Raw genomic sequence first — 26765 nt, 5'->3', positions numbered from 1 at the left:
TGAGTGAATGAAAAGAATTTGTGACCCTAAGCAACTAGGGCCAGGTGGGAATGCTTGCCCCTGGGGCTATTCTTAAGGAACCAGGAGACTTAACGGTAAACACCTGAGGATAAAAGTTTGGCTGGCTCAGGAGGATCCTAGCAATTGAGAATGACAGCCTTAACAGGCCAGAGTAGAAAATGCTACCCAACACTGTAAGAAAACAAGGGAAGAGCAATTCCACCAGTGCCCCCTTCCCATGTGACTACCCCATCAACACTGAGCCAGCAACTCCGCTCTACAGAGTTTATTGGGTTTATAACTGGACAAAGTCACACGTGTACAAAATGAAGCTCACACTATCCCAAAGCAGAGTAGGGACTGAGGGCTGGGGTTCTGTTACTGGCCTTCGGGGAAGCTCTAAGGTGAGGGGCAGCCAACCCTCTCACTCCAGAGAGATGTGGCCACAGGGGTCGGGAGGAGTGGGGCCCCACCTGGCTTTGGTCACAGAACTCAGAACAGAGCCTGGCACTGGGCCAGGGCCAACGGCTGGAGGAACAGGAGCCCCAGAAAGCCCCCAGCCCGGGGAAAGCCCCCAGCCCGGGGAGCCCAGGGACTACCCCACCAGTCTCGCTTGCAGTGGGGTTGGTGCAAAGGGAAGGCAGCAAAGCAGGAGAGGAGACACTGATGTGCAGTAGCTGGGGGCCTGGGCCTGTGGACGAGAGTGGGTGGGGAGGCAGGCTAGCTGCCGCTGAGCAGCTAGCAGCGGGTCTCATAGATGCCGCTGCGGCCAATGTAGCGCACCCATTTGATGACATCATGGTCGCTGTAGTTCAGCTTCGGTTCAAACACCTTCAAGTAGCGCACCTTGAGGCCAGAAGGTGCGAATGGCACCTAGACAAGAGACAAGCTCCGGTTAGAAATGTGGTCTTCCTCTCTAGCCATCAGCCACTTTGCTCTAGGCAGTTCCCCAAGCCTGCCCTTGTACCTGTAAGAGTGAATTGTTGGGCTCCTGAAAGAAACTGGGGTAGTAAGGGGCCTCTGAGTAGTTGTAAGAAAACGGCAACCAACAATCATCTTGGGTTTGAAGTTAGCTTGCCAGTGGTGAAATGAAACACATCTGACAAAGCAGCTGGCCCATGTTCCTGTCTGAATAGACTTTCTAACTAGCATTCAAATCCAATTTTTTTCCAAGGACTGCTTTGTGACAAGTCAGAGTTTTGTGTATGAATAACAATTTCTACTAAGAAGCTTCAAGGGGCAAGAAATGGGCCTATGAATTACAGGGTCGGCTTCAGTTTCCTCAATGGTAAAGCACTGTCAGATCTTTCCCAGGACACCATGGTGGTCACAGCTATAAAGTCCTGTCATACCTCAAAGTTCATGGAAATAGGGGGTCGTGCCCATTTCTTCTTGTCATTGGTAGGCAGAAGCTCAATCTCAGCGCTGATCTGCGATTCCTTCATGCCCGCCATTCTCTTGATCCTGGGAACATAGAGCAATGGGCAGCAAGTGGCCCTGGCAGAAGTTTTAAGGGGAAGGGGGTATTCTCAGGGCAGGGGAAGCATGTCCAGGAGCCTGTGGGAGATGGCAGGATGGGGAAATGGGGGTCAGGATCTTGTTAAAAACTTGCTCTACAACCTTGGATCTATATTTCCTATAGCACAGCAGACGTGGCTTCTGCGATTGTCTGCATATTACAGAGGCAAGTAGGCAACATTAAAGCATCTTAAAAAATTAATGGATACATAAGCCCATGTGTCGGCATATATATACTCATGGAGAAGTATAAGGCTCAGTGAAAATCTCACACACACGAGAACCTTAATCAGTGGGTAAGGGGAAGGTATTCTAAATTCTGCTGCAGTCTCATAAAGAAAAAGACTCACTTCCACACGATGGCGTTCTCACTGGCCTTGTACTTGGCCTTGCCTTTCATGCAGATCACCTGCACCCCGCTTGTATTCAGTGGAGTTGGAATCCTCACCTACAAGAGGTGCAGCAGTCAGGGAGCTCCTTCAAGCCCCAACATTAGCTGCACTGATCCTGGAGACAAGTTCTTTCTCCTCCCCAAGGCCCTTGTCCTCACCTCAATTTTTTGGGCAAGTAATGAGGGCTTGAAGTTGGACTTGATGACCACCTTGACCTCCAGCTTGGTGCGCCCCACTTCCCGCACCAGTGGGATCACTCGGAAAGGAAGGATGATGTCCTTGGTGGTGCGATACCTGTGAAGACAAGGAGCAGGGCTGGCAAAGCAGAACCTGCCCAACTCTTGCCTCTCCTCTGCCAGCAACAACCTTTTCCCTCCTCTGCACACATACAGCACACCTCATGAGCTCAAACTCTCCATCTGGTGGGATGAAGCTGATGCTGCGTTCAGAGTCAAACTTGCTGAGTCGCACACACTGGTGGAAGGTACAATCATCGATGGCAATTGATTGCTTCCCACTGCAGGTAGGGCAAGAGAGAACTCCTCATTGGAACAGGAGAGTGGCAGGCTAGGAGACTACCCCACCCCAAAAAAAATTCCCAAACCCCTGGCAAAATCTGTACATGGGAAGCAACTCTCTGACCCAAAGGTGCCTGTCCCAGAGTTAAGATCATCAGAAGCTCTACCAGCTGGTCCTCTCTTGAGAGCCCTACTGCCTGATACCCAGATGTTTCAGACATCCTATGCAGAGACCATTAGTACAAAAGAAGCCATGGTCCCAAGGACCAAACAAAGGCATTTGCTCTCTGAACAGTAAGTACAAATGTCAAGGACAACTAGCAACTCTCTCCTATGGAAAGGGAGAGTTTGCATTGCCAAAGAAATGCAACCAGAAGCAAGCTGTGGTTCATGTGCACCCTCTCTCTGAGCTCTTGAGGCCCACCCTTTGCTGCCAGCTCCCCTGCCTCAGGCACCTTTTGCTTGTTTCGTCAGCTGTGCCTTTGCCCTGCTTCTCGATGACAATCTTGTCATTCATGCCAAACTTGCACTCAGGCATGCCACTCAGGTAGCTCTTCATCACCACCCGGCCTGACACGTGGGCACTCAGCACCTGCCCTGGTGACACAGACACAGGGACACTGTTAAATCAGGCGGGCAGCACCAGGACCCCAACTCAGCCTTGCTGCCGCCACATCAGCAGAACCCCACCTTGCGGAGACATGAGCAGGTTGACACTCTCCAGCACATCCAGGAAGAGCTCATTTCGGCGATACTTGATGCCTTCCCGACGCCAGCCAATCTGCCCCGTCACCTGGCTGGTGATCTGGGACTGCTCTTCCTTTGTCTACATGGAACAGAGATAAAGAACAAGGAGGTCATTTCCTTCCCCTTCCAGTCAGCCTTCCTCAACCCCCACTCCACCCTTAACTTTCTTTTCTTCTAGTTCCCATTTTGTCCTTTGTCTTCCCACATGGAGTAGGGTTGGGAGAAACAGAGCAAAGCTGAAAGGCTGGAAGCTGAGGGAATGCTTACCTGATGCTGGAGGCCACAAGACCAATGAGGTGCCCACAGCAGGGGAGCGCAGATGGGAAGAGGTAACAGGAGGGAAGAAAGAGAAAGTTCTGAGGCTATGCATTCTAGAGGAGGGCCCCAGTTCCCTACTCCTGAGGAACCCCAGGCCTCCAAAACCCCACACCCTCCCCTTCCTCCAGTACAGAGGGAAACTGCTTAGCTGAATTCCTAGTAAGAGGTGCTGAATCAGCTGCTCCTGGGGTGGGAGAGGGCTGCACAGGGCAAATAAGCCTGTAATCATGGCAGGAGGCTCTGACTAGCACTTCCTGTCAGGGGTGGGCTAATGAGTCAGCTTGGCTAAAGCTCATGGACCTGCTGGGATGAAGTGAAGTCAGGCTCCACCCTAACTGGCCCATACAACTCAAGTACCTGGCTCTTGATGCCCTGCTGAGTAATGAAGGTTTTCAGCGCCCCCGTCTCAGAGTTCTGTGGATAGCCAAAGTCCAGGATCTCTACAAAAGGAGGGAACTATCAGCCTCTGGGAAAAGCGGAAGGAAGGCGTGCCAACTTCTCCCTTGATCTGGGTGTATGTGGTCAGCACAGCACCAGAGGACAGCAGAGATCACCTGCAGAAATGTCCCCTAGCAGCATTTACTCTAGGGATTTGTGCTTCATAAATGCCCAATCTTTTTCAAAGAAAGAAAATTTACGAAAAAAGGGTTAAGAGGTCCTAGGCCCCTAGACAGATGTGGTTGGGAAGGTAGAAGGACTCACTTACACCCTATAGAGGAACAGAGATAACCCCTTCCTCCTCCCCCAAGGGAATTTTTAACAATTCATCCTTCCCCAGGCAATAGGAAGCTGGGGGCCAAGGTCCAAACCCCAATGGTAAAAGGATGAAGTCTGCTTAACTGTGGGAATCCCAGCCCCCAAGTCAGGTTCCTAGTCTAGTGAAAGATCAAAACTTCACCCTACTATGTTGGCAACCCAAAGGTATGCAGTTCAAATCCACTGGCTGCTCTGCAGAAGAAAGATGGGTAGTCTCCTCCTGTGTGATTAACTGCCTCTGAAAACATGCTGAACGGTCAGCTATGGGTTGGTTCTCACTTGACAGTACACTAACAACAACCTCCATGGCCTGGATCTGTGCTCTATCTAAGAATAGCTTTTAAGCTGCTATATGGACTAACCTTTTCTGGGGCCCGAGACACCAGAATTTAAGGAAAGAAAGTTCCAAAAACATGAAAGCTTCGATCTTACTGCCACCTCTGGGCCATGGCCAATCAGCCCCACCACCCACTAGACCTGCTGCCTTGCAGACTCACCATCCAGTAGCTCGTATATGAGCACAAAATTGTTCTTGATGTTCTCTTCACTGATCTTGCCAAAGTAAGCAGCCATTACGTCACACATCTTATAGAGGAATTCGAAGACCATGGCGGCATTGACATTCTGCTTGGTGACAGCCGCCAGCCAGATGTTAGACCGCTTAACATGGAAGAAACTGGTACGAGCGATGTTGGTGACGGGGCTGCGCACCTGCTGCCGAGCATGTATAACATTGACCCGAAAGGCGTCAACTGCATTCCTCCTGTGGGAAAACCATGCACAGCGGAAGCTCAGCACCAGGCAAGCCGCACCCCCTGAGGAGCAACCACAGCTAGGGCAGCCCCACCCTTCTTGGTGCTGAAATCTGCATTCACTTTAAAGACAATGCCCAAACCACTGGGACAGTTCCCTTCTTGGGACTCCCTTTGCTGGCACAGGAGGAAGGCCAGAGCTGAGCTGGTCTGAGACATCACAAGAAAAAGGGAAGTCAAGTGGCAATGAAAGGAGGGCAGATGTAACCTCAACGAGGTGAGGTCTACCAGATCTAGGGAGGTTATGTCCCTGATTCCCAGGCCTGGCCCTAATTCCCCTGCGGTACCTCAGCTGCCACCTGTCTAGCTTCCCAGTGAGCTCCAGGCCCAGAAGAGAAAGAGATGTTCCTTCAGCGCCCCCCCCCCCCCCAGTGATGCCACCTGCAGGAAAGCAAACTCCTCCTGAAGTTAGAGGATCAGCAGGACTTCAGAGAGGGCTCTCGGAGGGGGGAATATAGAGGGGCTTTGGAGCTGTGCCACCCATTGTTGCCCAAGTTCCAATTCCAGGGCAAGAAAAAAGATGAAGGAAACAACGATGGGAGGCAAGGGCCCCCACCCACCTGTGCCTGGGCGCCAGCTTGACAGGCTGCTTACCTATTGCTACGACAGCCAATGAGATGGGATGAGAGAAATGACACCGGCAAGAAGAGGAGAGTGACAGCAACGAGATACAGGATTAGACACAGCACACACTGGGGGTGGGAAGCACACATCATGAGGTAGAAGCAAACAAGCAGCAGTGAGGGTGGGACCCTTGCAGCCAGGCATGCACGCTGGCATGCACCTGGTCGTAGCTTACCCAGAGTAAGGGAGGAGGGGGCGAGTAGCCGGCCAGGCTCACACAGACCAGGCACTGCCACTACTCCAGCTCATGTACCACCACCAGCCAATGGACAAACAGCCCCCATGGCCAGGTTAGCCTCTTAAGTCAGGAAGGTAAGGAGCTGGGGACACTGCCACAGGCCCACTCTGTGACTGCTTATCTCAAGCTCTATGAGCAAGAAAACCAGGGCAGGAAGAACCAGACGAAGCTAATCCCATTAGAACTGCTGAGGTTAGGCTGTGTCCCTCAGCCAGCAAAGCAAAGTGGCGGAAAAGGGGGAAGAGAAAAAGAAGGCAGGCCGCAGCTCCTTCTTAAAGCCCCAGGGACCTAGGGTAAGGTGTTCTGGGGCAGTTCTAACAGGTCAGAAAGGGCAGCATGGCCTTCCCACCCTTGGCTCAAGGACTGCAGAAAGTCTCAGGCTTGCCACAACCTCTCTTCCAGGATCACCCAAAGGAACTGAAATCAAGTGAGTCAGCAGCCCGATTCCTCTTGAAAAAGGGAGGCGGGAGAGGATTCTGCAGCCTGGAGAGGGTTTCAAGAGAATCCAGTGGAAGCTTCCAACATGAAGTGGACTTTTGAGAACAAAATTTAGAATGAATTAGTCTGGCCCCTAAGTCCACCAACTGGAAAACAGATCTCTCTCCTCAAAGGAAGAAATAACCTTGCTTGGCAAAAAGCAACTGCCTCTAATAACCAGGTCTGCCACTAAGGGGAACAAGGAGGACACAAGCTCCCAAGTCTGTGGAGGACACACTAATCCACAGCCTTGCCTAGGGCTGACAAACTGGCTGACAGCCAACACCACTAGCCCCAGAGGGAACCAGGATGTATTAGTTAGGCTTCCAGGAAGCAGTGAGGGAGGAGGGTGGCCCAAGTCAACACGCTGGTGGGAAGAGATCTGGTCCTGCATGCTAGGGCTGGGGGCTGGGTTGGCATGGCACAGCTGGCTCATCCAGGGCACTCACCCGATGTCATCTCGGTATACCCGGGAGATGAGCACCTCCCCTTTGTGATTATAGATGAACAACCCTCCAATCATGGCGGCAGCTCAGTCTCCGTAGCCCATTGCTCTGAGAAAGGACCTAGGATAGGTAGAGACGAAGGAAAGCAAAGGTCTCAGAACATCTCTGGTGAGGCTGTGCAGGTCACACTGACTGAGCGGTTCACGGACTCAACCCCCTTCAGCAGGCAACCCTCTAGCCCTTCCAGGCACGCCCCTCCCTCCAGCCAGGCTCAGTTCCTGTTTATCCTACCCATTGGGAGGGAGGAAAAGAACCCAAAGGGACTTGGAGCCTGGATTCTCAGGCCATTCTGGTCCTCCCTTTTCAGGGACTGGAAGCAGAGGGCAGTACCCCGCAGCTCTGCCAGCACTGAGCTCAGCTGGGATCCTTCTAGGGCCCTTCCTGTGCAGACTCTCACTCAGGATCCAGCTTGTGAGTCACAGCATTGGCCTGCCTGCAGCTATGACTCCAGATGGCCCAGGCCTGGGGCCCTAGGAACAAACTCAGAGCACTGGGCCTCTCAGGCTCCTCTGTGCTTCTGAGAAGGTAGCAGGGCCAGAACCACTGGCTGTCTAATTCACCGCAGCCTTAACATTCCAAGAAGCACCAGGGAGGGTGTGGGGAGGAGGAGGAGGGAAAGGAAGGCCTCTGACCTCTTGTGTGGCTCAACCTCTTCCAGCAGTCAGATAAGCAAGGCAAAAGAGCAGAGTAGAAAGGGCCCAGACATGGTAGGCAGCGTACACGTCAGTGACCTAAGCCACTTATTATTTTTGACTACCCTGCTTTCATATGGGGAGGCTCCCTGCTCTGTCCTAGAGTGCAATAAAAAGGTGAGGAGTAGGTAAGCTGATAAAAATTAAAGTGATCTCCCCCCACCCCGAAATTTGGGAATTCCACAGCCAGGAGATGACTCATGCCGGGCCTGAGTGCCTCTAAGCAAGGGGCAGGCATAGCAAAAATGCTTGAATTATTCAAATTATTTGGGTCAAACAAATTTAGACTGAGAGGAGAAAAGGAGTTAATTTAGCTCTAGATTGTCTGGATTAAGCCCAGTATTAATTTCACAGCAGAGACTTTAGCAGTCTTTTCTAAGCTGAAAACAGAAGACTTTGACTCTGGCAAACAAAGCCTCCAGCAATAGTGAGGTTTTGAAGGGTGGTGGACATATCCCATTCCTCAGACCCAAAGAGGCTGGGAGAGGAGATGCAAAATGGAAGTAGAGTCCTGGGCATAGAGCCAAGTTCACAGGTATCAAGTGGTAGGGAGGCCTGGGCCCTGGGAGAAGCAGAGCAGGAATGGCATAGTGAGTTAAGGAAAAGACTGGCTACCATGGCCAATAGCCCACAGTAGCAAAGTGAGCAGGGAGCAGAGGTCGGATTGGGGTGAGGAGAGTGCACAGAGGGGAAAGACACTCTGGACTAGAAAAAAGGTCAAGCCGTTTTGGGGGGAAGGGAGCGGGGAATCGCAATTAGTGATGAAAGCTGGAGGAACGGAGCCTGCCTTGGGAGTCTGTTGCAAAGGGATAAAAGAGTGATGGGTGCTTCGCCAAGGGAGAGGTCCACTCCGGGAGACGGTGCCACTGGATGGGGGGCTGTCAGGGGTCTGAGAACGAAGAGCCGAAGGCTGTCACTGAACTAAAGGGCGCCGTGGGGGTGGGAGAGCAGCTTGTCACACAGTCCACGCAGGGAGCCCAGGGTGGTGTCACTGCCCCAGGAGAAGGGGTGGGGGGGATTGTCCTTTACGCGAGAGAAGGCACCAAGGGACTGGGGGTGGTCACGATCCGAGGGCGGGCAGCGCCGCGCGGGGCCTGGCTCTGGGAGGGTTCTAGTCGGGCTCCGTCTCCCGGGAGGCGCGGGCCGGGTCAGGTGGAGGGCACTGTTCCCCGCCGTCTCGCAGCCGCTCCCCTGGCACCCCCGCCCTGTCGTCAGCTCACTCCCGGGTCTGGAGACTGAGGCCACTCCCGTGTGGGCAGCTTTCCGCGCAGCGCAGGGAAGAACACCGCTGGGCGGCCGGGAAACGCAGCCTGCGCCGGCTTCCTGCACCCCACAAGGCCAGGTCCCAAGCTCACCTGGTGTCCACGGCACCCTCCTCGGCCGGGCCACTCTCCGGATCCCAAGATGTCCGCCCGCCCCCTGCTAGCCTGCCCGTTGCCTCGGCTTTCACTGCAGTGCCACGGCCCCGCCCCGCCCGAGGCTGCGCATGCGCTCTCGCCCCGCCTCCCAGCCGACTACTAATCCCGTCAGGCCTCTTGGCCTTCGCCTTTACGATCGTATGCTGATCGTATGCTCTCGAGGTTTACCAAGACTACAATTACCGACTGACTTCGGGAAACTGCCCCCGCCTTCCGGAGATACTACTCATCCCAGCATCCGCTGCTTCCCTTCCCAACCTGGTTATCCCCACGGAGCATTCTGGGAGTTGTAGTCTTTGCAATTTCTCCTTTGCCTCTTTTGGGGAGATTCAGAGGGTTAATGCAGTTTTGTTGAAGTCCATCTGTCAATTCGTGGACTGCTGTAAACCTTTTCTCTCTGCAGACTCCAAAGACTTACTGTCTTTACGTACAGACGCATAACTTGGCAGAAGTGTTTTTCCAGAGTTTTATTGCTTCCTCACTTCACTTGAGTCTCTCAAACTTTGTAAATGTCATTTTTATTCCAACTATGAACCTTTTCCTAGGGATCAAGACCCAAGAAGGAGTTTATGAAGGGTAGACAAATAAATCCTCACAATAAATTAGCTAAAGATTTTAATGACTGTGCCAGTACTCTCTACCTTAACTAAATGACTGTGGGGTCGAGGTCAGGAGCTGTATGCTTTCAACTGGCAGGCACTTATGTTGCTTGGGAAATGTTTTAGAGTTGAATTTAACTGGATATGAGAAATGGAGTCCCTTCTCTGATGAAGAGTTAATCTTCATATCCAAGCTGAAAGGAGACACCAACTAGTAAACATGAAAAGCCTGCTTGGCTCTTACAGGAGACCTTGGGTGGTGGTGGGGAAATCTTTATGCAAAGATACCCTGATGCCTTCCTGCAAGCAGCTGAGCCAGTCCTGTCCCTAACTCCTTCTGCCAGAAGCCAGAATGTGGTAGGATGAAGATCTGATCTCAAACTAGGGTCATAGCCTGAAACCATTAAGTGACTTAAAAGGAGGACTCAAGACTTACGACCAGACTCCACTCCTACTTCTGCAGCTTTATCTTCCACACATACCCTACTGGTTTCCATCAAGTTAATTCCAGCTCATAGTGAGCTAAAGGACAGAGCAGAACTGCCCCCAATCTCCAAGGCTGTAAGTCTTCACAGATGCTTCACAGACTGTCATATTTTCATCCATGGAACTGCTTGTACCTTTCAGTTAGCAACAGAATGCTTTAGCCACTGGGCAACCAGGGCTCTTTACATATATTCTAAACTCCTGTCAATTCAGACTAAATAATAGTAGTAGTAGTAATTATAATAATAGCTACCATTTTATTGAGCACCTATTCTACTGTGTGCCAGGCACTGTGCTTGGCACTTTTCGTACAATTATCTAATTTAAATCCTCACAACAACCCTGTGAGGTAGGTAATTATTATCGTTATTTTACATACAAGGGAATCGAGGCTCAGAGAGGTTAAATAACTCTCCTAAGATCACACAATCAAAAAATAGAGCTGGAATTAAAACCAGAACAACCTGACTCCAAATTCCATGCTCCAATGAATAAAGTAAAAGCAGAAGGGAGAGGAAAGGCTAAATTCAAGAATGACTGCTTGAATGGAACATGAAATGTTGACTGGTGAGATAGGGAGAAGGAATTAAGAGCCATACAAGTTTCTAACTTGTAAGCCTGTGTAGATTGTGAGATAAGTAACCAGGATTGGAATACAGTTGAGGGGAAGGGTGACGTGTTGAATCCACATGGATATGTCTGTAGAGATGTCCAGTGGGTAATAAAAACATAGATCTTAAAGAAGAGGGGGAGACATTGGGACTGGGATAGGTACTTGAGAATCACCAGTCTATCAGCAGCTGTTGAAGACATACAGGTGAGCTCCTTTTAGGAGTCTCATGGAGAAAAGTGAATCAAAGATGGAACGTTGAGGGCACTTACACAGAAGGTATGACTGATAGTGAAAGACTTCTCAAGGGAATTAAACAAGGCAGAATCAAAGAGGGCAAACAAGTAAAGGATATAGCCCTGTAGCGGGGACTGGAGAGTTGTGGAATGAGCTGGGAAAAAACACAGAGTGCTCAGAAATTAAGCAAGACTGAGTCACACTTCCAGCACAGCTCCGTTCAACAAAACCTCAGAAAATATTTGCTAAGTGAAGTTAATGCCAAAATGCCCTGATCCTGCTTTACCCCAAAGCCTGGAACTAAGGACTTCATCTCATTCTTGATATTCCAGCTCTGGAAATATGGAAGCCTTAATAAGCATAAATGAACTAGGAGAATTTATAGCAGAGTCATGATTTGTAAAGGGAAAAATAAATAATAAAACCTGGCACTTTTTCTGGAATTTCTAGAAGTTTCCCCTGCCAACTTCAACTGACCTAAGGGCTCTTCTGTCTCTTCGCTCTGGGGGTTCATGGTGAGTGTAAAATCAAGAAGGGCATGTATGTGTAGGGGGCACTGAGAATGGCCTATGCCAGGTGCTTGGGGAGTCCTCTGCGTTAGAGCTTTTATCCTGGTCAGAAGATGAGGACAAGTGTGAAAGGCTTGATGACTATGAAGAAAAAGAGCAGAGAGCCTGGGGTCCAGCCCCACAAACTGATAGAGGACTAGGAGAGGGATCCAGCCCTCTGGACAGGGACCAGCCCTGAGGCTAAGTGAACTTGCATAGGCACCTGTGTGTATGTGCATGAGGGAGGCAGAGAAAGAAATAAGACTATTTCTAGAAAGGGGAACACAGTTCTCATGCATGGGCCCTACCCAGGAAGCCTAGTGACTCAACATGTCGAAGTAGAGGTGTAGGGACTAAGTATCCTTGGGGAGCCCTGAAGGGCTGTTGAAGCAGAGCTCCTGGTCTCCTCGGAGGCTGGGCCTCCCTTTGCAGGGGGCTCACAGAAAGTCAAACAGCCCGAAATTCTTGGCTGCTCCAGGCCCAGGAAAAATTGGGGAAGGGGAAAAAAAAAAAAAAAAGAAATGTTCAGGCCCAGAGGTGAGATGAGCCTGTGAGTTAGTAGGGTTAGGGGTCCGAAGGAACCAGCACACAAACCAGACACTGCAGGGAGGGCTGGGGGGAGGGGAAGGAGAAAAGTTCTTGGAACCCACCAGGAGCTCAGGCAGCTCAGGGGCCACTGTGCTTCTGGTCAGGGCTGGGAACAGTCAGGGTTGGCATGGAGGATTATGGAAATGACTGCAGCTCTAAGCTGTGGGGTTGAGGCAGCAGGGAGGGCAGTGAGAGGCAGATGCAGAGAACTTTCTGGGAGGAGGGGAAACAGTGTTATCCGACATAAGTCAAGATACTTGCACACATGCTTGAAGGAATGAGGTTACTAGAGGAATGATAAAGCCGAATGAATGGTGACGGGAACTGAAGGGGGAGAAGAGAGATGAGCAGGTCTCCGAGGCCACTGTTAGGGTCAACTCCTAAAGTGTATGGGTGGGATGGGGTCTGTCCTCTCTGAGACGGCAGCCCATGGGCACGAGGGATCCTGGAAAATCCTGCATAGTTGTTAGTGGGCAAGGGGGCACAAGCCGGGGTCAAAGGCATGTTAGGGATGCAGAGCCAATCGGTGGGTGCACCCTGCTGTCAGTGCGACCCTCGAGCAGTTAGCGTGCCTGGATTTAGTTCCGTTTATTTCCCTTTCAGGTACCAGACAAAAAGTAAAAAAAGACGGATGGCGGAGGGACGCAGGCGGCCAAGGGTGGGGGAGGATGGAAGTGGGGTAGGGACCCTGCTCACATCACATCCACAAAGAACTCACTGGGGTTTCCCATGGCCATGCGGAAGGACTGTCTGCTGGCGGTCAGTTCTGGGGGCACCGAGGCCAGGTCTCGGCCCGGAGGGGCCCCTGGGGGCCCCATGGACGCAGGCGGTGGGGGCATCATCAGCATCGGGGGCCCGTAGAGAGGGGGCACACCGGGGGGCCCATAGCTCGGGTGTGTGTGGTGGCTGCGCAGGCTGCTGGCCAGTGAGTGGTGGCTGCGGTGGCTGTGTTCGCTGGCCGCTGGCCCTGAGCGTTCGCTGGGTGCCCGCTCCCGAGGCGCCCGCAGGCTGCTGCGTGTCGTGTGGTCCGACTCACTGCCACTCCCGCCCGACTTGGAGTCCCCAGCCTTCTGGTCCTTCTCCTTCCGCCTGTCACTACCGCTGCGGTTCGAGCCGCTACTCCGGCTGCCTGCAGGGACAGGGACGGGCACTCAGAGGTTCCGGCAAGCCTGGGACCCCAGCCCACGATCCCCACCAACTTACCTTCACTGTGCTGGCTACTAGCGCTGCCTCCACCGTAGCTGTACCCCAGTTCTGGGAATCCAGGGTGTGGGTTATAGGGATGTGGGGGTGGTGGGTACTGGTAAGGGAAAGCCATGGGCCAAGGAGCGGCCCCAGGATGTGGCAAAGGGGCCAGCGTGTCCTGGTCGGAGGCGCCACTGGAACCGTCATGGTCATGAAGGGACAAGTTGGCCATATCTGTGGGAGGAGGGGGAGGTCCAGGTGAGCTGGGCCTATCCCACATCACCACCCTTTAATCAGCAGAAAGGAGTCCCTAGCTCAGTATCTTTGCTACAAGGGCTAGGGGAGACGATCAAGAAGGGTCAGCATTTCTGAGTCTCAAGGCCAAAAACTGACTTCAAACTCCTACTACTTTGGAGCCCCCTGCCAAGCTTTGAGTAGTCTGTCTTCCTGCTCAGTAAACCAGAAGAAGGGGTCAAACCCTGGCTCTTTTCTTTCTCTTCACTCTAAAGTCAAGAGGTTGGGAGACCATGGAAAGCAGACTAGACCAAAAACCCCAAACCTGTTACCATCCAGCCAGTGCAGATCCAAAGGGGTCCTATGGCACCGAGTGGAACCACCCTATTAGGGTGGCCAAGGCTGCAATCTATACAGAAGCAGACAGCCAAATCTTTCTCCCACAGACTACAGACCAGTGGCCTTCTAGTGAGCAGCCAAGCACTTAACCACCGTACCACCAGAGCTCCCTAAAATGCATAGTAAGCAGAACACCAAACCCACTGCCTTCACCCTGATTCCACCTCCCAGCAAGCGACAGAGTCCAGCTACTCTACAGGGTTTCTGAGGAAAAGGCCTGTTCTGTCAGTATCCCCGACAGCTGGGCCTTTAGGGTCCCTTGGCCCTGTGGTCATGAGGCCCCAGAGAAGGAACACGTCTCCTGAGTAAGTGAGATACCCTGTGTCCTGGGCGGTTCAGGTGAAGGCTGACTTCTGCTTATAATGATAATAATACTAGTGATAATTGCCATATGCCATGAAATCTTAGAAGCTGTTGATTTTAAGATTTATCTCAATTTGAGAGATATTAAAATATAGGGAGGGGGGAAGGTATACCTTAGACTTAATTAAGGAGGTTGATAGTTGAGGGAGCTCTGGTGGCCTAGTGGCAAGACACAACACTGTAATTCCAGAGGTAAGCGGTTCAAATCCACCGGATGCTCTGCTGGAGAAGGAGGGGGAAATCTCCTCCTGTACCAGTCAGATCTGATTTGATGGTGCACATAAAAAATAATACAATTTTTAAAAAAAGGAGGTTGATAGCATTGTGGGATAAGTGTTGGACAAGTAACCTGTCTTTGAGGATTCTACCCCAAAGGTTGTCCATAGGCTCAGAAGAAAGGACCTCCCTGTGGACCTCTTCAATTTGGTAAACCCTCACTGGCTCTCCATTCTCTAAAGTCCAAGCCTAAAATTCTTAGGTTTGGCTTGCAAAGTCCTCTATGATGTAGCCCTAACAGCTTCTCTGCCATTTTCCTGTGACATTGAGGAAGCTATGAGCGTGGGGTCTCTGGCCGGCCTGAGTTCCTGATCTTGGTGTTGGGAGACCAACTACACACCAGAGGTATACGGTGCTCTTTACACACAAAAGAGTGAGGAGGCAGCCCAGGGTGGCAGGAATAACAAAGGCTCGGGAGCCAGAAAGACCTGCATCTGAAGACTAACTTCTTTGCTTCTACTTGTGAATCCCTGATCAAACTATTTAGCATCTTCAAGTTTCAGTCTTCTCATCTGAAAACAGGGTATTAGCCCTTTGTGGAGAAAAAGGTTATATTGAAACTGCTCCACAAACATCTAGTATGGTGTTGGGCACAGAATAGAGACTGAGAGCCAGCACCGAGGAGGGGGGTACAGGCAGGTGAAGTGGCAGGAATGGACTCTGCTTCTACTGCAGGACTCTTTGAGCTTGAGCTGGGTCCCTGCTCTGTTGCCACATCCCTGGGCACCTTCCCACTTCCTGATAGAATATAGGATAAGGCGGTGGGGGAGGCACATACTGCCACAGAGGTCACCGAAGATGTAGTAGCATTGCTCAGAGAAGGTGATCTTGTTGACCGTGTGACGGATGAAGCCGGCCTTCAGCAGGTTGCTGGCATACTTGCGGGCCTCCCGCCGGTCAGTAAAACCTTCCACGTTGTGGTACAGCCAGTCCACCACATCTGAGCCTGGGAGCAAAGCCGCCACTTGTGAGGCCCACCTGACTTGGGCTCATTGGACCCTCACAGAAACTATGAGTGTGTAACAGCTTCCAATGCAAAGATTGGATTCAACTGATGTTGAAGGGAGTTGGTGGGCCCCCAGCCTGCCCACTCCATCCCTCTCCACCTATGTCCTGCATGCCTTTGAGGGGCCATACTCACCTATGAAAGCATTGGGGATGGTAATCTTGAGCCACATGCGGTCTCGGACCTCCAGACCAGATTCAGGGGAGGCCATGGCTTTTACAATGGCAGCCATGTCACTGTGGATGGATAGGTGGAAGTCGTCTAGGCCTAGGGAGGGGTGGGAGGCAGAAGAGTGAAGCAAGGGGAGCTTGAGGGGAAGGTGGTCAGGAGTGTGGACCCAGCTCCACCAACTAATAGTTAGAGGACTGATGCTGCAAAAGTTACTTCCTGGGCACTCAGTTTTCCTTCTGTAAAAATGGGGACTTTTACATTTTCTTCACAAGATGTTTGGAGAACTAAATAATGTAAACGCAGGTGGTCTGCACGGTATACGACGTGTGTTATAAGACTTATAAAGGCAGATATTCACTGATGTTTATTTTACGCTGTAATACTGTGACTGATGCGTTACTATTATACTCTCATTAAACCTCACAGGAACATGGTCAAGTGCCTACAATTAGTCTATTGCACAAGACGGAACTGTTATGTGTTGGGTGCTTGATGCAAAATCAGAAGCAAACACTGCTTAGTGAGGGTTGAGATGTGTGTGAGGTAGCTGAAGAGTTGAGCCCCGTCTCCAGGCCTCTGAGGCTCTGTGCAGGCCCTCACTGGTTTCTCCCATCGGCCCTGTCTGCTGAGCTCAAGGGCAGGGTTGACCACTCACGCTCTGTGTCAGGGATGGAGCTGGTGATGGAGGAGCTGGTGGAGGTGATAGTACTCAGGGAGGGGCTCATGCCATAAGCAGGAAAGGTGCCAGTCATGGCTGCAGTATGGGAGACCCAGGCTGCAGGATCAATGGGCCGGATAGGTTCACCTGTAGAAAGAATGACACAGGCTGCTTACTTTGCTCACTGCTAAGTCAAACAAGGTGGTATGGGAGTTTAGAGGGACAAAGAAGAAAGGAGAGACCGGGCTCATGTGAGCCAGGCACCAACTTTAAGACCAAATCTCCCATCCACTTACTTCTGGGCAGTGTGAAGCAACCACGTGGACTTGGGTCCCAGCACTTGGCTACAGTCAGGGTGATGGGTCTGAAAGCAAGGGTGTCCGTGTGAGCGTAGATGTGTGGAGGCTACAGCTCCCTGCCTGAGAGCCAGAAATTCCAGCCCCTTCTTCCTCAACGGCCCATCCTAGCCATACCCTGGTTTGTGCACAATCTCACGTAATACCCGGACTGCGTCGTCATTACTCATGTTCTCAAAGTTGATCTCATTTACCTGGGAAAGGGGACCAAGTAAAATAAGCAGTTAGCTGGAGTTACAAGGTTGAGGGAGATGAACTTGGTGGGTCACAGGGTCTTCCCCTCCGCAATGAACAGGGTAAGAGGGCAAGGATACTCCCTACCCACAGCACTGCTCAGTGTGGGCAACAGTACCTGTAACAGCATATCTCCTGGCTCGATGCGTCCATCAGCAGCTACAGCTCCACCCTTCATGATAGAGCCGATGTAGATGCCTCCATCACCACGCTCGTTGCTTTGGCCCACAATGGAGATGCCCAGGAAGTTGTACTTTTCTACAAAGCATTAAGGAGACCTTGGAAAGGAAGCAATGGCAGTCTCTACCCAAATTCCACCCCTTATGAGAAAACCAGGTCACTGCCATAGGTGGATGGTCACTAGGAGTCAGGATTCACTTGACAGCAATTTAGTTGGGGTTTTTTAAAGCAAACATAGGGACACAGAGCAAGATGGGTCAGTCCTCTGAAGTAAAGAGGTGGAGGAAAAGAGCCTGTTTTGGTTTTCTTTTGTGTTCTGGTTTATAGAAAAGAAGTAGAAAGAGACAAGCACTGTAATCTCTTGAACCAGAATCGGACACTGTGTTCAGCAGGCTCAAATATACTTTCACTTAATCTTTGCCAGGTGTGAGGTAAGGACCATTTTAGACAACTGGGGAGAAAGTGACTATTCCAAGTCAGCAAGTGAAGAGCCAGGATTCAACTCGGGTTTCAATTCCAAAGTTAGGATTCCTCCCATCACACTCAACTATCTCACAAGAGAGCACTTAACGCGGAGCTCAGAGGACAAGGCTGCACTGGTGGAAAGCTGAGGAGGTGGGGAGAGGGCTGTCACCTCCTCCAGAAGCCCTCCCTGATCCGTGCTCTGCATCCACAGTACTGGAATCCCTGTCAGTCAGAGCCTGATCAAAACGTGGAGAAACAATGATCCGTTTCCATCTTCGTAAGACAGTTCCTTGATAGCAGGGGACCTAACTTATGTCTTTCTGAATTTCTTGAGTCCTCTCAAGTACATGGCATATTTTCCAACAGGAGGATTTGTCAGCCATCTTGTTTTTCAGGCCTCCTGGCAAGGGTACCTGTCGCAAATTTTTCCTCCCAAGCAGCAGCAGTTGCTGGAGTTTTGCTTACTTCCTCATAATGCTTCTCTTGGCTAAACACTCACTAAGTCATCTTTCAAGTTCAAAGCATTAAGCAAATAATGGTAAGGCAAAGCCATCAAAAATGTGTACCTGATTTCTATGACGAATATGTTAACGATGTCTTAGCGAGTGCCACTACTTTCTGTCTTGCTGCATGGACTTATATAGACACAAACTGGGATAAAATGGAACTTGTCCCCTGCTGGCAGTCATCCAAAGGAATGGAGAGATCAGTAACCAAATCAGCTGGTGGTGTAATATTCAATTGCTTTAAAACCCATTTATAATTGATGCCAAGTATAAGCACTATGTACTCATTAAAATATGGTATGAAGGAAGAAATTTGATGGGGGGGGTGAGGGAAATTGGAAGAATCTGTTCTGGAAAACAATGTATTCAAATTTTGTAAACCTAGTGTAAGAAAAAAAGTGTAATTTTTCAACAAACTCACCCATGTTTAATGTGACTGTGATGATGTTGAGTGACATGGTGGAGTCTGTGATACTGCTGAAGGATGAGGACTAGAACAGAAGGAGGTCTTGAGAAGCAAGCCAAGACTGCAGGAATTCACAGTCCAGCCAGCTCCTCAAGATAAGCCTTTAGCACCCACCCCGAAGATTCTAAGTGAACCAAAGGGAAGAGACGTGGGGAAGAACAAGCCAGGGGCTGGACTCACAGTCTGCTCCCACCCATCCCTAGTGTCCCAAGCCCCGTACCCGCTCGATCCGGGAAACCTTCTGCTTCCGGCGCCTTCGCTTATGTCTTCTCATCAGGCGTGAGGCACTGCTCTGCTCCGTGGAGCTGCTGAACCTAAGGGGCCCACAGTCGTTCCCCACCAGGCTGCCCTGCTCTGCCCCATGAGAGGCACTGCAGGGCTCAGGGACCCAGGACAGATCCCTCATCCCTCCTAGGGAAGGCCCCAGCATGCTCAGGGTTCAGGGTTTCTCAAGGGGTCACCTGCTCTACAGTACCCATGAAGTGAAAGTCCCACCTGCTGGTGGAGTCATCCTCATCTGAGTCAAAGAAGCTGGTGGTTTCCAACTCGCTGCTCATGAGGGTGGACGAGCTATCGTAGCCCCCCGGCTCTCGCCGCCGCTCCCCCTTGGAAGTTCCATTTATCCGGGCTGCTGCAGGGGTGCAGGCAGCTGGGTTCACACAGTGTCCAGCAAGGGAAGAAAGGCAGAGGGGAGGGACAGGCATGGGGCTGGGTTATATAGAGAACTTGGTCAGTAGGACAGAGATGGGTAGATGAATGGACGCTGTAGGGATGTTGTGGGGCTGAGGAAGGAAGACAGAGGGTCAGGGAGATGCACCGTGTTCAGGGCCATCCCTCCGGCGTGGTCGCTCCCTCTGGGCAGACACCAAGGAGTCTGTTTCCGTGTCATTGTCCAGGTTCTCCTGGCTGCCCCCACCAGCATGAGGGCTGCAGGGAAGAGAAGCCTTGGTGGGGAAGGGGGTAGGCTGGGGGCACCCTCCCCCAGCCCTGGCTGAACTGAAAAGGCTCTCCCCCCCATGGTCCTCCCTACCCTCAGGTCATACTCACTGGAAGGATGGGGGCCGGGAGTCTCCAATGCCTCCTGTGCGCTCCATGGGTGGGGGCAGCTCTGCTGGGTTGTCAGCACAGAATGGGGCTGGCTCTGGGTGTGAGCCCTCAGCTGATACCAGCTGAAGGGAAGAAAATGAATGGATAGTATGAAACAAGGGAAAAAGAGAGAAGACAGCTCCTGGCAGGGCATGAGACGGTCATCTGGAAGAATGAGTAGGGAGCACTGAGGGAGGTAAGACAGCTGAGATGAGGAGGGGGCTTACTGCCCAGGCTGATGGGGTCCTAGGAGACACAGTTGATGAGGGGGAATGGGGTAGAGAACAAAGGTTGGTGGTCCAGGTCAGGGATCAGAAAGTGCCAGGGGAGAATCTGAGACAAAGCCTTCACCCGTCATTACTGCCCACATTATGTTTCTTCTCTCCCTCTTCCTTTCTAACTCCTTCTCCTATACCAAGGCTATAGAAACTGGGGAGACCTCTGGTGGCTTAGTGGTAAGGAAGCACACTGTCAGCCCAAAAGAAGCAGTTCGAATCTACTAGTTACTCCATGACAGAAAAATAGGCATTCTCCTCCTGTGCAATTTACGGCCTCTGAAAACCCACTGGAGGGTCAGCTATGAGTCAGTGACAGTAAGAATCACTTACTCGACAGTAACAACACAGAGAAACTAGAGTATGGGAAATGTTCAGTTAAAAAACTAAAGGAAGATTCAAGATAATGAAGCAGAAAACCACCCAGGCCCCAGCTATAATCTCAGCCATCCTTTCTGCCACCAGTCCTTCAGGGACACTCGGCTGGAAGGAGGCTGAGGCAGACTCCTTACCCAGGACACCACACGGCCATTGAAGCAGGGTAGCTTGGCATTGTCGTCAGAGATCTCTTCCTTCACCACCCTGCAAAGAAGGGGTGGTGTGTCAGAGGGAGCTTCCTAGACACACCCTGCCCACTGGCCCAGCGGCTGTGCTCGGCTCCTGCTCTCTGGGAAGCTAATTATCTTTCTCCTGTGAAGTAGCCGGTAGATGTGAACCACTGACTTTTTGGTTATTTTTCCCAGCAGCACAAGTCTATTTAAATGAGAGTAGGTACTAGGGGCCAGGAGAGCTCTTTGACATCACCAGTAAGAGCTCAACTCTGCCTTCCTAGGGATTCCTGTCAGTCACCAGATGACTGCAAACCACCCCACAGACTGCTGTTCCCACGAATGCACCCACTCCTCAGGACTTCAAAACAACCTTCTGCTTCCCCAATGCACCGCTACACCTCTCCTGGGCTTGCATTCTCTCTGACCCCGAAAGTTAGAATAGTAATTATTATCTTCCTTGCCTTCTCAAATAGAAGGAAAACCTGACAATCTTCCGAGAGGTATGGAAGAGGGATTCAGAGAATTAGAGAAGGAAAGAGAGGCATTCATGGAGCATCTTCCATGGGCCGTTACGATAACTGGCAGTAACTACTACTTCTACTGAAATTGTGGTATTGGCAAAGAGAATACCAATATGTTGTTGTTATGTGCCGTCAAGTCGCCTATACCAATATATCACACCAAAATAACAAACCAGTCTGTCTTGGAGGAAGTGCAACCACGATGCTCCTTGGAGATAAAGAGTGTGAAAACTTGTCTCACATATTTTGGGCATTTTGTCAGGAGGGGGCCAGTCCTTGGAAAGAGACATCATCTTGGGAAAAGTGGAGAGACTAAGGGGAAGAGATCTTCACCAAGATGAACTGACCGAGAAACTGTGTAGATGGTGCAAGCTTCCAATCATTTGTTCACAGGATTGCTGAGTTAACTTGATGACACCTAACAAGATTGTTAACTGCTTCAGCTTGCTTGCTTCCACAATCAACACTCAATACCAGCAGCCAGGAAATCAAAAGACTAATTGCATTGAGAAAATCTGCTGTCAGGGACCTCGCCAGAATGCTGAAGAGCAACAATGTCAGTCTAGAGACTAAGGTGCACCTGATCCAGGCCATGGTCTTTGCAATTATCTGCTATGCATCAGAGAGCTGAACAATGACTAATGATGATAGAAGAATAAACGAAGCTTTTGAGTTGTGCAGAACAAATGGATCTGTCCTAGAGAAGGTGAAACCAGACTGATCCTTGGAAGCAAGGATTTTGAAGCTCCATCTCACGTATTTTGGACATGTTGCAAGGAGGTATCAGTCCTTGGAGAAGGACATCATGCTGGGAAGGGTGGAGGGATAGTGTAAGAAAGGGAAACTCTGGATAAGATGGACTGACTCAGTGACTACGGTAATGGGGATAGGTGTGTCAGAGATGATGAAATTGGCTCAGGATAGAGCAGGGCTCAGAGCTGGTGTACACAGAGTTGCTATTGAGTTGACTTGACAGCACATAACAACAACATTGTTTACATTTATTGAGCACAGTAAAGCATTATAATTAAGTAAAGCACTAAGTATCTTACTTATATTAGTTCATTTAATACAACAATGCTCTAAGGTAGGGACAGATGAGGAAACAAAGGTTCAGCAGGTTAAGTAATTCACCTAGTCATACCATCATACCACCTGTAAGTGAAGAGCTAGAATTTGAATGCTGGTCAGCGTAACTCCAAAGTATGCATTCTTACCTGTATCTCCCCAGAGTTACACATTTTTTTACCTCACAAGGTAGAAAATATGATACTCATTTTATGAATAAAGAAACATATATTTGGAAGCTCATCTAAGGTCAGAGCACTAGTAGATGTCAGAGTTGGAATTCAACCCTAGGCTCTTTCCGTTGCAGTCCATGTTCTTTCCTGTCAGATGGCAGACATGGGTGGGTCTTGGTGGAGCATGCAGGGTGCAGGCAGTCCTATGAGGCATCAGGAATGGGATGTAATCATGCACATGTAGTTTGGCCTAGAGCATGCCGTGAAGCAAGAAGGTAGATGGAAACAATAATGTGGGGCTGAGAGAAGGAAAAGTTCAAAAACCCCTAGACTGTATCAAGCACCTCAGTAGTAATGAGTTGGGGAGATACGATCAGGAGCAAGGGGTCCCCATAGGCTAGGGCTTCAGAGCAGAGGGAGACAACATGGAAGGAGGCTGGGAAGCCCAGGCTTCCCTTGTTCCTGGTGCGGCTTCTGCCCAGAGCTGGGAACGTGTTTGGCCTCTTGTGATGCTCACATTCTTGGACTCAAAGCCAAGTTAGCAGATGGAGCCTGCTCCTCTCCTTCCCATCCAGCTCTAGCTCCTCCACTGTTTCCAACCTCACCATGACCCCAAGAAAGCAGCCCAAGTCATCCTGCACGGTTCCAAATAATCCTGCACTGGTCCACCGTGGCAGAAAGCCTGAAGGCAGAATATGCTGAGAGCAAACTCCACTCTCGTTATGAAGCCATAGAGTACCTCAAGGTTGTAGCCAGTCCATAGAACATGGGGCTCATAAAAAGGGAGGCAGTGTGGCCACAATACAGGGACTATGCAACTTACTTTGGAAAGTATCTCCTTAAGGTAAGCAATTGCTACCGAGTCCCCACTCCTCTTTCCCCCAGCCAGCCCCACCACACAGCACCATGCCACAGATGTTTCCGCCCTTTCTGGGGGGTTACCAACAGGTTGCCAAGGCTCTACTGACTCACAAGGATCAAGCTGGCAGCCTTGGGGGACCTCAAATAGGACTTACTCTCTCATCAGAGAGCTGAAAGGCTTTTACCCACTTACACAAACACACAGACACCCCAAATGGAAACAGACAAATCTGGTTTCAGATTCCAATTCTTCCATCCTGGAGAAGTTCCTTATGTTTTCTAAGCCTTTGTTTCCTTCAGGTAAAAAGGATTCACTAATGTCTGACACAGCCTAAGCATACAACAAAACTAGTTATTAACGTTTTCATGTTTTTGTGGGGTTCAAATTCTCTTAACTTGATGCAAGCTTTCAAGGTGGAAACCAGATTTTTATTCATTCATTCATTCAATCAAGCCATCTTTGCTGAGAGCCTGGCAGATTTTAGGCCTTATGTGCGTCACTCTACAGATCCCAAGAAGGATCGCACCTGCAGCCTGTCTTTTCTTCAACAAGGTTGCGATCCAGTGAATGGCTCCTATCAGTATACTGTGAGAGGGGAAAGTTGTAAGAACAACAGATTTCCTCAGCAGACAAACATTTGTTGACTGTTACTTAGGTTCTCAAGGTTTGCTAAGAGCTGGATGGGGTGTAAGAATGTTAAGGATAACGTATCATAATAATTCTAAAGGAAAAGTTCAACCCATGGAACTGAGCATTTGGATCTGAACCATTTCCCTTTGAGTTGGCAGCACAACTCCTTACCCACTAGGCCACTAAGGCTCCGTGGACTGAGCATGTGGACCTGGAGAACACAAAGAACAGCTGAGAGGCAGGCAGGGTCTGACAGGAGGAAAGGTGCAACACAATTAGTGACCTGACTTTCAGGCTGCATTCTCCCCTAGCCAGACTCACAGCAGATATCTCACCCTTCCATCTGCTATCTCCTCAGTGCTAAAAAAGGCGTCTGTTTTTCTTCAATTTTCCAAATAATTTACGAAGGCTGAGCATGCACTGAGCTTGACAAATACTTCTGGTGACCAGATGGGAGCTGGGGAGTCCTCAGGCCTCACAGAGCAGCCTCAGGGGGCAAACCTTGCTGACACATCTAGAAACAAGAGCAAGTGGCTTTCCTCAGCTGACTCACTTTCCCATCTGCCATCAGAGGTCGCTGGCCTCAGCCCCACCCACTTATGAAGCTCAGCTAAGCATGGTAGCCCCAACACCTCAATAGTTTTTGCTAGGGCTTAACTTCTCCCTTGGAGAAGATGCATCAGTAAAGAGTAACAGTAATACTATAGTTAAAAATCACACACTTTGGAGCCAGATGTCTGAAGCTGAATCAGGCTCCCTAATCACTTACAAAGCAGTATAGCTTTGGACAAGTTACCTCATTTTTCTGCACTCTAGTTTCCTCGTCAATTAAAGTGGGGGATAACATGAAGATTCAAAAAGTTTAAGTCAGCACACTCAAATGTCCTGTGGCAAGACAGCACTTCCATCCTTTAACCTTCTGGGAGTTAGGATTAAGTCAAACTCTTCATTTTCAGCATTGTTCTCAGCCCTTCTAAAGGGACTTATTATACTGTTATGAAAAAAGTGGTGGGAATCTCACCAACATGTATACACAGTGGCTTCAAGTGGTGCATGAATGAACCTTTGCCTGGTTCAACAGTATTGAGTTTAAGATATCTTAGAAAAAAACAAAGAGAAAATCAGACTCATGATTTCATATTATTGTTTTAGGTCAAGCTAAGAAGAGAAGCAGATTGAAAGAAAAATATTAAGTCAACACCAAGCAGATGAAATGAGGGTCCTCTTGCTTAGACAGCAGCACTAAAAGAGTGGGAGGCAGCTCTGGGATGACTAGGCTTAGAGAATAGGGCTAGGTCCAGTGGATCCAGGAATAAATGGAGGTGGGAACACAGATCTATCCCAGCCCCTCAGAGCATCTGGCTCAGCCTACTAGACTGCAGTTATTTTCCTGCATCTCATAACCCAAGGCTGTATGTACCTTGGTCGTTTCTAACCCTATTCTTCTCCAACTAGGCCAGCCCATCCACCCTCTTACTCCCACCCCGAATTGATCGATTCTTCTTCAGTCTCCCAATCAGGGATGTCTGTCTGTGGACTGAAGCCAGACAATCACCACCACACCAGGGCTACCCTACCCTAGGGTAGTTAACCATCACAGAAATAGGAGAGTTGGGGTGTACAAAGCTTCCCACTGTACAGTGCACTCTCTCTCATTTGTGATCTCATGGGCTCATAAAACCCTGAGTTCCAGGGTGGAAAGTGACAGCAAAACATGCCAAGCAGAAGACAGAAAGTGCTTGCTTCTTGAGGCCAGCAGGGTCAGGACCCAGCGAGAGATGAACACTGGGGAGAAGAATGTCTCCCCTCACTCAGCTCCTACAAACACTACAGGCCCCAGGCTAAGGCTGGGCTGTCAAGCCTGAGGGGCCCAGGGAGGTGTCCCCGACAGGCCTTCAGGCCCAGCGCCCAGCTCAAGGCAGACTGGAGTGGGGGCCTTCCCCTCCCCCAGGCCCCTGGGAGTTGGGGGGTGGGGGTGGTGGTTAAGGAGAAGGGCCAGGCTCCCCTTCCCAGGCCAGCTGCTACAGAACCTTCCTGCTCCAACATTCCATCCCTTCTTAAAGGGGAAGTGGCTGCTTCCAAACTCCGCCTGGCCAAAGCCCTGCAGCTGGGTGGAGGGGGAGACCCCATCAGGCAGGGGGAAATGGAGAACACCCAGAGATTCTTCTTGGCTCTCGGGCTCTGAGGCCCTTCCCAGTTCTCCCCCTTGGCCAGGACGAAAAAGGCCTCAATTCTGGGGGAGATAAGCACCTGGGTTGGCTTGGACTCCTCCTCTGGGGTCAGGCGCTCCAATCCCTTGACAACATCCCAAGCACCCCTCGGGGGAAGCGGGGAGACAGCTAAACAAACATCCAGTCCGCAGGCCCCAGCAAACCACCTGGGGCTGCGCACCTCCTCGTTCCCTCCCTCCCTAGTTCAAAGTCCCCCAACATAGCCCACAGAAGCAGGATACTCCAAATATGGCTCTGAGTCGTGGAGCTGAAAAGATGGAGAAGGGGTAGGCTAAGTGCCAAACACTATGCTTAAGAGGTGGCTGCCTTGGCGGGGGTTGGACTGGGGACTCGGCCCGGGAAGTGGGCAGAAGGGGTGAGCGTCCTCGGTGCGGACTCAGTGAGGGGGAAAGCTGCACAGGCACGAAGACTCTGGGGGAGCTGGAGATCTTCCGCAACCAAGGTGTCAAAAAGGAGCCAAGATCTCCAGTCTACCAAAAGAGCCATGGAGTGGCCGAGAGGTCCGAGCCGGCCTTCAGAGTAGAGGGGCCGGGGCCGTGGAGGCGGGCGGGGGGGTCCTCCTCACCCGAAATCGTCGTCCATAGACTTGAAGAAGAACTTGTAGCTAGGTCTCTGCAGAACGCCCTTAAAGTCCGCCAGGGTGACGCGCTCGGCGGGCAGGGGCAGCTTCACCAGGTACGGCGTCTCCTGGCCGTCCAGGTGGTAGATGATCTTGGTCTCGCCCATGGCTCCGGCCTCGGGCCCGGCGGCCCCTGCACGGCCTGCTCGGGCGGCCGGGCCGGGCC

At 50.8% G+C, this 26765-nt stretch overlaps 2 protein-coding genes across 4 annotated transcripts; both read right to left on the bottom strand.

Annotated features, from left to right (window-relative positions):
• Window positions 1–738: 738 nt before the first annotated feature.
• Window positions 739–6926, bottom strand: AP2M1 (adaptor-related protein complex 2, mu 1 subunit). Of its 2 annotated transcripts, XM_006884069.1 has the most exons (11): window positions 6850–6926; window positions 4747–5012; window positions 3851–3933; window positions 3443–3448; window positions 3119–3254; window positions 2884–3025; window positions 2308–2427; window positions 2069–2204; window positions 1869–1966; window positions 1353–1464; window positions 739–873 (listed from the first exon to the last, which is right to left on the bottom strand). In XM_006884069.1, exons 1-11 carry the CDS (start codon window positions 6921–6923, stop codon window positions 739–741), a joined length of 1308 nt encoding a protein of 435 aa, XP_006884131.1. In that variant the 5' UTR covers window positions 6924–6926. The 2 variants fall into 2 exon arrangements, with proteins under 2 accessions (XP_006884131.1, XP_006884130.1); XM_006884068.1 differs by lacking the exon at window positions 3443–3448 and having other exon boundaries at window positions 6850–6923.
• A 5666-nt stretch (window positions 6927–12592) lies between these two features.
• Window positions 12593–26759, bottom strand: DVL3 (dishevelled segment polarity protein 3). Of its 2 annotated transcripts, none has more exons than XM_006884066.1 (15): window positions 26546–26759; window positions 20457–20526; window positions 19631–19752; window positions 19401–19510; window positions 19079–19214; window positions 18804–18897; window positions 18539–18608; window positions 17085–17224; window positions 16850–16926; window positions 16673–16740; window positions 16374–16523; window positions 15683–15814; window positions 15320–15487; window positions 13288–13503; window positions 12593–13213 (listed from the first exon to the last, which is right to left on the bottom strand). In XM_006884066.1, exons 1-15 carry the CDS (start codon window positions 26704–26706, stop codon window positions 12777–12779), a joined length of 2151 nt encoding a protein of 716 aa, XP_006884128.1. In that variant the 5' UTR covers window positions 26707–26759; the 3' UTR covers window positions 12593–12776. The 2 variants fall into 2 exon arrangements, with proteins under 2 accessions (XP_006884128.1, XP_006884129.1); XM_006884067.1 differs by having other exon boundaries at window positions 12661–13213; window positions 16374–16472.
• Window positions 26760–26765: the final 6 nt, after the last annotated feature.

The sequence above is a fragment of the Elephantulus edwardii genome, unplaced genomic scaffold (genome assembly GCF_000299155.1).
Source record: "Elephantulus edwardii isolate Elephantulus edwardi_28Jun2011 unplaced genomic scaffold, EleEdw1.0 scaffold00031, whole genome shotgun sequence".
Lineage (NCBI taxonomy): Eukaryota > Metazoa > Chordata > Mammalia > Macroscelidea > Macroscelididae > Elephantulus > Elephantulus edwardii.
The sequence above is the reverse complement of the archived record's forward strand: the minus strand, read 5'-3'. Positions and strand labels throughout refer to the sequence as shown.

Excerpts from the sequence above, each read along its gene's own strand:
- AP2M1 (XM_006884069.1), bottom strand. The coding sequence starts at position 6,923 with ATGATTGGAGGGTTGTTCATCTATAATCACAAAGGGGAGGTGCTCATC. Across the intron at positions 3,934-4,746 it reads CATATACGAGCTACTGGATG|AGATCCTGGACTTTGGCTAT; the intron begins GTGAGTCTGCAA and ends CTCCTTTTGTAG. Across the intron at positions 2,205-2,307 it reads GGAGAGTTTGAGCTCATGAG|GTATCGCACCACCAAGGACA; the intron begins GTGTGCTGTATG and ends TTGTCTTCACAG.
- DVL3 (XM_006884066.1), bottom strand. The coding sequence starts at position 26,706 with ATGGGCGAGACCAAGATCATCTACCACCTGGACGGCCAGGAGACGCCG. Across the intron at positions 18,898-19,078 it reads GAGGATGACTCCACCAGCAG|GTTCAGCAGCTCCACGGAGC; the intron begins GTGGGACTTTCA and ends TGGGCCCCTTAG. Across the intron at positions 17,225-18,538 it reads CACAGTCACATTAAACATGG|AAAAGTACAACTTCCTGGGC; the intron begins GTGAGTTTGTTG and ends AATGCTTTGTAG.